Below are 11,762 nucleotides of genomic sequence, written 5' to 3'. Positions count from 1 at the left end.
AAGGCCAAGCCGACTGTCAGCGGATCCTGGTTTTAGATACGTCTTAAACCACTTAGTCACTTGAATATAAACGCTGTTAAGTGAGCGAGTGAGAAAATAGTGATGATACATGTAGTATGACAGCGGCCTCTATCCATACTCGATACTACATAAAACGAACCAGTGGTCGATCGTGTGAGCACGTCTGTTCCAGTACAATGGCGAACAATCCGGTCCAAGCTTACTATTCCTACTTGTTTCAAGCACTTTAGTCAACTATTTCCACAAAGGACGTGGTAGTTGGTATTGATAGTGAATAAGTATTTGATATCAGAAATGTAATGAGCGAAAAGAACAAATAACGATAAAAAGGAACAAAATGTGGTTTTATTTTATTACATCATAAGCTGCTTGACGAATACATGGGCAAAATGCATTGAATACTTACCAGTCAAAACAACCATCAGTATGCTTAATGTTATGATATATGTGTTAATATACTGAATCAAAACAGACGTTTCCGATAAGAAATGAGTAAATATAAAACTTGTTTTGTTTTGTTCCACCGTAAGAGCTATTGTATACATACATCATGAAATGGTCCATAGTTTAATGTTGTGCGTAACAAATTATCATGATCATATCCTTAATCATGATACACCAGGATAGAAATCCTGAGCAAAACCAGAATAGCTTTTGGAAGTACAATCTGTCCTGCAAAAACAGAAACTCCCCCTACTGTTGACAGAAGAACCCAGTCATTCCATACCATCATGCATTTCAATGAACCATGCCTACTGCACCTTCAAACCAGATGCATTGCCTTGCCTCGGATGACATAATTTGTGGTCTAAAAAGCATTTTAAACAGAATGTCCCATGTCCCATTTCATCTATCAACAGAAGGAAGTTATATGCCATGCCGGTTTAATGACTTCACGTTCGTTCTGGGATAACACATGTCGGAAGAAGTACAGTAAACACTTATTGAGTCATCATGAACATTTTCGTGAGTGTATGACCTTTATGGTTCTTCTGAGTAAAAGTGTAGGTGGGTCTGTTGAAGGAAGGCGCGTACCAAGTTTTATTGACCTGGATTCAAGCATTTTCGTTTAAGCGGGTTTATCTTCAGGCTATGACCTCGAGGAAAGACTTGATCCCTAGGGTTGGTTATAAAGGAGAAATAATTGGTATGTTATCTCTGAGAAGTCCAAGCACCGCGTGGTTTGTTTCGGCAGCGACAGCTAAATTCTTACAAATCCTTTACGTATTACCACCTACGTGGGGCAGAATGATTTATTTATATATAATGAACAAGTAAATCACTTGCTGTAAAGCCTACCGTACTTGGGATCTTCCAATATTAACTATATGTGTTTGAAGTTTAAAGTAAGCTAAATATACTGAATATTAATACTATGTTCCTAAATTACGAAGGCGGTTGGGTAGTCTAGTAGTTTATGCGTTCGCTCGTCAATTGCTAACATGGGTACACTGTTTGAAGCCCATTTCTGGTGTCCCCTGCCGTGATATTGCTGGAATATTGCTAAAAGCGGCATACACCCATACTCACTGACTCCTGTTTATACAGACAATATTGTTTTTAGGGTGCATTAGTGACGAAATACACTCTTTATCCCAAAGTATAACATTGATTTAGTCGAGTGAAATAACACGATCAGCGTAACATCATGGAAATCGTGCAAGAAAATACATTATCAATGGAACATTTGCCTGTTTATAAAACAACATGTGTATTTAATTTCGTGATCTGCAAAGTTGACAATTTCACAGGTGGCTGCCCCACAACATATCGACTTTGCAGGTCACTTGATGTGCTAAATATGTTATTTAAAAAGAAAAGACACATATCCTCCATATATTCTTAACATAAATCTACAACTTTTGAATATATATAAATTCCTATCTTAAGTAAACAGTATCATTATTCAAATAAACATGAACCAGTAACAAGGACTGCGCATGTCACCTTCAGTTTATTCTGACTCCGAATAATTCATCTGTTATGTCTTTGTTTTGAGGATACAATATTAAGTATTTTTTTTAATGAAGATTGTATCTGTCATAGAGTTATAACATATGTTAAGCATAGGCAGATTTGTATTCTCCACATATATATAAAGACGTTTACTCAAATAATTAGCTACAATCAGGCATTAACCCAGTCCCTTAAGTGTGGCATATCAACTAGCCATAAAACCAGTCCCTGAGATGCATCACGTCACTTATTCATAAACCCAGTCCCTGAAATTTCCGCGCGTTAACTAGTCATAAAACCAGTCCCTGAGATGTAGCACGTCACTTATTCATAAACCCAGTCCCTGAAGTGTGACGCGTCAGATAGTTATGAACTCAATCTCATAATATTCAGATCTTAGTTCTCGCTACCGCTAAACAAAGATCTCTCGACATCCCATTACGGGTCACGTCAGAACGACCTTTCATCCGACCAATCAGAACATCGCTCAGCAGATCAAGAAAAAGTGATAGTCGGAATGTGTTTTCTAATCATTCAACCTGGAGTATTCCGAACGACATTTATGGCCTGGACGACTGATTCCATCAAAATCAACCTTTATCTCTCGCTTCAATGGGACAAACGTTTGAACGGAAGAGACTTTGCATAGCCCATGGGAAGTATTGTCATACAAAATTGGCCATGTATTAAATCTTGGACATTTTAGAATGTTTATTTGTTCAGTTTTCAAATTGTGATTCGAGAATTTGTCAAAATATTGTTCAAAGCGTAGTCTGGAATTAAAGTCCTGAGTTTGAACCTAGTGCCGTATGGCTCGAGAAAACTGCTTTCTGATTGGTTAATGTCAACTTCCTGTTAGTCATTTCAATGGTCAGTCAAAGTTCGAGAATGGTCGATGGGTCATGACCTGATACGGGATGCCATTAAATCTATATGTTGTGGTAGCGAGCACAAACATCTGATTTTAATGAGATTGATCATGAAGTGTGGCGAGTCAACTAGTCATACACCAAGTCCCTGAAGTGTAGCATGTCAGCTAATTTATTTCTAAACAATATTGTCTTCCCGATTTGGCTGATATATTGCCGATGTGACGTTAAATAGTAACTCACTCACTCACTAAACAATATTGCAACTGTAACATAATGTTTCTGCTGAGATTCAGTAGAAGTTCAGAGCATTCTGTTTTGACCATGATAAGTTGTCATGAATATATTGCTATCTAATGTAAGCAGTTGTGTGGAAGTTACTATATTAAGATGTCATTGGGGCGTAACCTAGAATCTTCCGGAACAGCTGTATTAGTCCATCACTGAACAGAAAACCTGTACATGTATTTGGACTATATAAGGAGCCAAGTACCTGCCTCTCTGATCTCACATTTCATCTCACATTACATCAAACCAGCGGTTGTGTGAAGATCAATGTTTTCACCCTGGATCTTTCCAGCTTATCACTGTTGCTGCTCGGTGAATATTATTATCCTTACCTTTATTACAATAACCACTGCTATTGTATTTTATACTGCCTTTAAAATTTGTAAGGCATTCTATTATGTACAGCCATTGTAATTACTTTGCAGTAATTTGTATTACTTTATTAACCTAGTTCATCATATAATACAAATGTTGATTGTAAGCCAAGTCTTTTTTGTTCGTTGGTTTGACACTGAATTCTTCTGGATTTCTGGAAACTTATTGTTTCAAATTGGAAGTCGACACGTAACAACATAAACCCAGTCCCTGAGATGTAGTACATAAACTAGTCATAAACCCTGTCCATAAACTAGCCATAAACTCTGTCCATGCACTGCAGCATGTCAGCTGGTCAAAAAACCAGTCCCTGGAGTTTAACACAAAAACTAGACTTAAACTCGTCACCAATGCGTCAACCTCTAAGACATGACGTCGTCTATAGATCCAGGAGGCCTCACGTTTATCTCAATGTCTCTCTCTATAAACGCGGCTAACTCAGTGGCCGTCTTCTCATCAATGGACTCTCTTCCGTGTCCTGGCCTGTCAGCTTCCTAAAAAAACATGTTTTACAATGTACAGTTCAATCTAATTCAATACTGACATACAGCACATATAAGTTTAGAAGTATTTTCGTTTTATAGTAAAATCTAAGCGGATTTGAACAGTATTTCAGTTATAAAACTCTACGCCATATCATTTAGTCTGATCAAGTTAGTGAGTGAGTTGGGTTTAAAGCCGCTTTTAACTGTTGACACGACCAGATATATCACGGCGTGTCAGCTTAATGTGGTAGGAAAGACCGAAGTGATGCAGGTCTCAGACGTTTACCACTTCGGTGAAACACGCGAGTAGTATTGTGCTGTCAAACCTAGAAACGTCGTGGTGAAGCGGAATTCTAACCAACAATCATAGGTTTCTGGATTGCGCAAGGGAAGCAACTCTTCACAGCGAATTGCGGCGCCTTAAACGACTGGCCTGAGTCTGATCAAGATAAAACAGTTCTTGAGCAGCCATGAGTACAAGGACAGGAGTTAAGCACAATGACACTTTGCAACAACCCGATCTGCAGTTTAGTCCTGTACATACGGGTACTGTGCTATGTGTTAGTCAAAAGGAGTAGGCTTCACACATTGTAAATATTGAGATTAACGTGCACATAATCCAATTCCATGCTTTACCTTGAGGATTGTGATATAAATTATGAGCATTTCTTTCCGCCTCACCGTTTAAGCAAGTGCACACTTTACAAGGGATTACCTGTTGGTGTTTAAGCCCGCATCGACACGCCTCTCTCCACTTGGAGGGCAGACAGCAGCAGACGACATCAAACAGGGGACAGATGAGACGAGGGTCCATCTTCTCGATGTCCTCAAAACCTGTAACATGAAGATTATTCAGTTGACTGATTATACCGGGTATAAGTAGGGTATACATTCACATAGTGGTATAAGTGGAGTATATGTCTACATACCCTAATATACACAGGGTTTACGTCACAAGACTACCCCGTGCGTTTAAAACAGTCTTTAAACAAATCGTGTGAGTCACGGATGCTACCGCTAGGGCAGGACCCTTTTCGCGAACATCTGGTGCCTCCACTCAATTTTAGTGATCCATTCAAATAAGTTTCACCGTGGTATCGCTATTTTCCCCGTATGCCCAGTGGAATCTGTTTCGGCAGATAATCGAGACTGATTATTCCTGCATGTCTATTTAATACTAACGAGACGGGTATATCTCCTGAACCCATGCACTGATAGAAATGAATACATACAGTATATACAGTGTTTACAGACTGTTATCTGAACCTAAGAACATTAGGCTACATGACCGAATTGAATAAAAAAAATATTAGTGGCAAGGTCATTTCTGTCACGGGACAAGTGAACACGGACATAACTATATAGAACCCACATGTACACGCCAAACCAGAAGTTGGTAGGTAGCAACTACCATTTTCTCGCTGGACAGTAAAAAATGTGGTTTCACCCGAGCACATGGAGCATGATTTAGGCAAGAATTTAGCCCTTTTATTCATATTTTGAACTAAGTCTAACGTGTATCATGCACCGATGGGTTTCAGGACCATAATCGTTATAGCATTGATATGCGACACTCAATAACAAGTACAATATATTTTTACTTTCCGTTTGATGTAACTGGGCTCATTAGCGACGAGTCGAAGACTGGGTGTTTTTCAGCGTGTAAACTGTGTTATTATTTTCATACTAGCGCACGTTTGTGTCAATTCTAGCTTTATGAGTTTATTTTAGGATTTGTATCAATCTATTCCCTATGCGTAATGTATGAATTCCGAAATATTTAACAAAACATAACTTGTATGAGTTGATGGTAATTGGTTGAACGCTGTCTAGGTTGTTGATATTTATAAGTTGGTCGTGCTCTTCAGATTGCCGATTTGCCACATTGACTCCATGTTGAGGATTTTTATCCCTCCAGGAGTGATGGAAGACATTATACATTGCTATTACTCATTACAGCGAATGCTTTCACATTCAGTGATAGGCCATATTAAGACTTGCAGGTCTTCAAACATTATTCACTGATTAAATTAGGTTTCTTTAAGACTTTGGTCTTTTCGACGTAAACTGGTGGTAAATAACACACATATCTCATCAATTGCCTCGATGTCAATGGTTCTGATAGGAAAACAATAACGTCAAATTGGTACAAAGGACGCATGACACACTTAGTATAAGGGACATGTAAAATAATGCCACATTGTGGTATAAGGCCAATATGTTAACGGAGGAAAAACTCTGGATTTGAAGGATTCTGGCACCTCCAAATGATCAATAAACGTTAACTTTTTAACCTCGGACGAAAATACCGACTTTGCAGCCGATGTACGGATCGAATCGTTCAAGAGGACACTCCCAAGATGATTCATTAATTCAACAAAAACGCAACTACGGTGTAATCTAAACGAACATATCAGTTGGGTGCGTTGTGTTCAAGGTTGTTCGCTGGGAAAGTGATAGATCTAGAGTACTTCCCTGATCGCTGAAAATAGAAATACAATAACAAAATAATAATACACTACGTAATGTAGAGTCTAGGAACTATCTGAAATCATTGGTAAGGATTTGCTGCGAATCTTGTTTCATTGATGTGGCTTGAACAACACACGAGGAACAAGGGCAACATTGTGTGGGTGATGAAGAAACCTGAACATTTCCAACATGCGATTTGGCAGGGACAGCGCTTACCCCTATGAAATATTCAACTTCGTAACTCCGAGTACTGTCTCCACCCTCTTATTGGTTGGCGATTGGAAGATGGTCGCTCTGTTTCTTAAGCCAAACATTTATGTGCCCTTCACTCACATGTGAAACGAACACCTGGTGTCACATGGGTGTCAGTCTCGATGAAAATGTCGGTCTCATTTCTTGTTTGTTTCCGGTATGATTAATACGGTATACGTATTTGAACTGCTCACGGAATTGGAGATTTGCAATCAGACAAAGTCAGCATGGACTCACCTGTGAAGAAGCTGACAGGTAGCCCAACCCCCAGAACTATCAGCACAGCAGTGAAACTGTACCACAGGTATGACAGGCCGTACAGGCTGTTAAGGGGGTTCCTGTAAACAGGGGTTTCAATAAACAATCAGCATATGTGTACGGTCCGTGTACAGGAACCAGCTACACACATGGTAACACAACAATCGAGAGAAAATATTAGCACTATTAAACAACATTACTGCATTCTCTCATATGTGGTGCTGAACACATAATTAAATAACTAGTATTAAGAATTGACAAATAGTTTATTATTTTGAAAAAAATGCTAGATCTGTGAAAAAAAAGACGAACCACGTGACCTAACCATGAAGGACATTACCCATGTTACCAGTGGTGGGGACATGTGTCTTTGTGACGATGATATCGAGTTACATTCAACCCCTACAAAGTAGTAACAATATGGGAAATCAAACTAGGGTTTCTGACTGGCGATTACACACCACTGCCACAGGCTTATTTACATATCATGTGACCGGACGTTTCTCTTTTTTGTACATTGTATTCTGAAATCAGAACATTCTGGCCTAATGGAAGCCTTTACATACTGTTTTGCATAATTATATAGAGATGCTACTACAATGCGACAATGAGCTAGATGCATGACAATATATCTTCATATCTCAGAGTGGCCGTATCGCTGGCTTTCCGTTATCTTCCCGAGGCAAGAGCGTCCGCTAGCCTTACTATGAAAGTCTTGTTTCCAACCTTGCCACATCAAGTACACTTTCCTGTACTAAATATGATTGGACTATCGCATATATCGATAGTCCAATCAGAGATCCTTTCACAAAATCAACATTTAAGACTTGTACATATTCGTATGAAAGTGTTTTACCGTTGCCTGTCTTTGTTGACACGAATGTGTCTTTTTGATCTTTTAAACCCCTCAACGATTGCCTATGTTTTTTGTGTCAGGGATGAATCGCTAATGTTTTCGTGATCTGATCGACTAGGTCGTCGCCTATTGTAGTTGCCATCTTTGTGAAACCATACGAGATCTGATTGGATATCGCGTTTTCATTACAAGGGACACAACTCGTGATCTACGCGAGGCGGCGCCAGGGTCGAGCCAAGAAAAGTGGCCTTGATGTGGCAAGGGTAGAAACTAGGCTTTGATAGAGGCTAGCCCACACGCTTGCCTCGGGGAGATGGCTCTCCGTATGGCTTCGACGACAGCACGTGAAAACTTACAACTAATATAAACAAAGGATAACTACGCAAATGGAAAATAATAGTTATTTACGTTTCAGGATATTTTCTCAAGGAAAGTCAAACTTTCTATGACATATGGTTATTTAGACATGTAGTCTAGTAAAAAATTAAATGGATGAAAAACATATGCAATATCGTCACATGGCGCTGGCCTGTGGAAGAAGTACTATGCTGGCTGCCGGCCGCAAGGAACTATGGATAGGAGAGTGTGGCCGATCGAACCGGCTGGTTACTTGGCCGACTCATCACACCTTCACCAACTTACGGGACACGGTTGGTCCAGCCGTCTAAGGAACAGCGATTCTCTATTCTCCTCATTTAAGGAGCAGAGCTGCGTCCCTCCGGCGAGCCAGAAACCTATGATTGTGGGTTCAAATTCTAGTTTGCCCCGATTGTTTCTAGGTTTTTGAGCACCATACTAACCTCGTGGTTTTCACCAAAGTGATAAAAGTCTCAGACCTGCATCAATTCGGGCTTTCCTCCAACATTAAGCTGACACGCCTTGATATAACTGGAATACTGTTCAAAGCGGCGTTAAACCAAACTCACTCACTGCCTTTACATTCCTTGAAAGGCGCATCTTCGAGCTGTTTGTCAAAACATCAAAAAGATCATTAAGGCAAACTGATGTGGATCAATACATTGCCTGAATACTCTTACCAGTCCTCCGCTGGTTCCGTTCCGTTAAAGACACTGGGTGGCGTTGTGATGTTGAGCGAGGCCAACGTTGACAGTGTGGCGTTGACGTCATATCCGGGGGAGGTGTACATACTTGTCGACGTTATGTTCCAATTGCATCCCGAAATACTGATTGGACTCCTATTCTTTGGTAGCTGAGCAACGTGGGAGCCAATACCGATCCAGAACATCATAAAGAGGCTGATGAAAAGGCCGGAATATGCTCCCTGGTAGGAGTACAGAAACTATAGTAATACCACACAGGAAATACATTTAGAAAAATATTACAATAAATATATTTAAGTGATTGATGTATTACGTGGAAGTAAACAATACCCAAACTATAAAACAGCGGACTGCAATGTCTCACTGCGAATTAAATGGTTGATACCGTGAGCACCGATCCGCCGGGTGAGGATGATTTACTTGAACAGCCTGTTAAAATGTTGAGAGTTGATATGGTTGCCTATGAACTATCCCATGCAATGGTCAACACTAGCCACCCGGTTCTCATTTTAAGTCATTTATCACAAGAAACGTGCATGTCTATTTTCAAAAGGATATCCACCCGAAATCCGTACGGGTGTATATATCTCGTGCACCTACCCATTTATTTGCCCATGGAAACAGCATGCCCAACGTGAAGAGTCCAAGCATGGGCGCTCCCAGCATTCCAAACAGAGACAACGCCGCCTGGTGAGATAAACATTAGTTTGTTTGTAGTTTAACGCAGCACTCAGCAATAGTCCAGCTATATGACGGCGGTCTGTAAATAATTGTGTCTGGACCAGGCAATCCAGTGATTGGCATCATGAGCATCGGTCTACGCAATTGGGATACGATGACATGCATCAACCAAGTCAGCGAGCCTTACCCGATTCTGTTAGTTGCCTCTTACGACAAGCATAGTTGCCTCTCACGACAAGCATGGGTTGCTGAAAACCTATTCTAACCCGGATCTTCACGGGTCGAGGTAACATTAAAGTATAAATGAGTGAGTGAGTGAGTGAGTGAGTGAGTGAATGAGTGAGTGTCAACTTAATATGTGAGGAGAACCCTTGTATTAGTGTGGCAGATCATTTTACTCTTCTGTGAAACACACGAGTAGGGTATGATGCGGACAGACCAATGATCCTAATCAGGATCAAGCTCCTTCCCAGCGTGTGACACCTCCCTTACTCTCCTTGTATCACAGTACAGAGAGCTCCGCGGACGGGTTATCGCTGTGAGGAGCTGGAATCAGGGTGAGCTAAAGGCCGCAACTCACAGCAAAATACGGCACGTTATATCACAATATATGTCCACCAAATCGCCAAGTATATGCATGGTCCCTATAACAACGGTTTAGTTTGTATGGAATATGAAGAATCGGTTCAATCTGTGAAAACCTCTCGAAAAGTAATTTAATTAGGATTGGTATTGCCTGACGGTGAATCTGAAAATACTGAGGTACTGAGGACGTCAGACCACTGAAAATGGGCTACCTGTAGAATATCGCCGAGTTTGGAGGCGACCCACGTAAGTCCGAGGCAGATGATACCAAACACAACAGCTGCAACAAAGATGTATACAGTCAACAAGTCTGAAGCGCGTGTTCTGCTTTATAGCCCACTGAAGATTCTCAAACCCTGATGCTACGATACATTTACACACGTAAACGGTATTTTAGTGGCTTCCATGCATCATAGCTTGGTATTAGACCGGAGTGAGGAAAATATAAAATAATATCAGGCAAGAGAAGTATTGCAAATAAAATTGACTTATCTCGATCTGCATATAGCGTAATGTGCACGATGGAGCAAGTGTCAGTGTGTATATAGAACACAACTGTGATACACTGAGAGGACATCTGATCAACAGCTTCATCACATTTCAAACTATGTCGCCATCAGTTAAATGTGCAAGAACATATTCATCTACAAACTCACTTTGCTTTCATTTTGATACGAACACAAATATGTGTAATTTAACGCCAAAAACTATATAAGCTTCACGTATTTACGAGCGTCACTAATTGTAACGTCACATATAAGTATATATAAGTATACAAGATTGCCAATGCACAGGTCCCTACAACCATATTTCCTACCCCAGGGGGTGCGTAATGTTGTTCACGTGTTATAATGTTGTGTCGCAGACTGGTTCCTGTGTGGCCATGCATCGTGTCATATTTCTTTTGTGATGCTTGCAACAATCTTTTCTGATGAATTTGTTGTAGACGAGCGCATTAATGGAATCCCCTTTTGTTCAGGCCACATATCAGTGAAGTAAAGGAAAATGTTTTCATAAAATGAATTCTCTGATCGAATAGAACTCACATTGACATAAATTAAAACAGCGAAATCTAATCGTGTACCTTTAAAGAGGCTTTGTCTGTTGCTATGCTACCCACCTATGATCTTGGAGATATTGGTGGCTCTGCTCTCGCTGATTCCTTTTAGAAAATAGGGTTTGAGTATATCCTGGAGGGTCACAGCCGCCATAGAGTTAAGTCCAGACGATATCGTGCTGTAAACATGACATATAAACACGTCTTGACAATAACACATATAGTATATACTGTCATTAAATAAATGACCTTACGTTGAATACACTACAAAAGTAAACACTTTCAACCGGAGAAGGCTATATCCTGATACATACTATTCACGCGAACACTTGTGAGTGAGTGAATGCTGTTTTACGCCACGCTCCACAATGTTACAACTATATTACTGTGACTTGTTATTAATCTAGTCTCGACCAAGCAAGTGGTTGATAGCATGATAAACGATCAACGCCGTCAGAGCACGATGGCCTACGGTCGCTACAATCCTATAAGGACCCCGACCATCACTGCCGGGAATCCATATCGTGTGACTGGTGTCGTGAACGT

General features: G+C 40.3%; 1 protein-coding gene across 2 annotated transcripts in view; it reads right to left on the bottom strand.

Moving 5' to 3' along the window:
* Positions 1-350: 350 nt before the first annotated feature.
* Positions 351-11,762, bottom strand: part of LOC124132776 (sodium-coupled monocarboxylate transporter 1-like) — a 44,148-nt gene continuing 32,736 nt past the window's right edge. For both annotated transcript variants that reach the window (XM_048392441.1, XM_046496897.2), the window contains exons 10-16: positions 11,280-11,395; positions 10,372-10,439; positions 9,494-9,580; positions 8,870-9,114; positions 6,956-7,056; positions 4,710-4,828; positions 351-4,003 (exon numbers count right to left, since the gene is read on the bottom strand). In XM_048392441.1, coding sequence (XP_048248398.1) covers positions 3,872-4,003; positions 4,710-4,828; positions 6,956-7,056; positions 8,870-9,114; positions 9,494-9,580; positions 10,372-10,439; positions 11,280-11,395 — 868 coding nt within the window. In that variant the 3' untranslated portion in view covers positions 351-3,871. The remainder of the gene's footprint in view (positions 4,004-4,709; positions 4,829-6,955; positions 7,057-8,869; positions 9,115-9,493; positions 9,581-10,371; positions 10,440-11,279; positions 11,396-11,762) is intronic.

Source organism: Haliotis rufescens, unplaced genomic scaffold, assembly GCF_023055435.1.
Source record: "Haliotis rufescens isolate VD_foot unplaced genomic scaffold, xgHalRufe1.0.p SCAF_11, whole genome shotgun sequence".
NCBI classification, from domain to species: Eukaryota; Metazoa; Mollusca; class Gastropoda; order Lepetellida; family Haliotidae; genus Haliotis; species Haliotis rufescens.
Note: the sequence above shows the minus strand (reverse complement) of the source record. Positions and strands in the feature narration are given on the sequence as shown.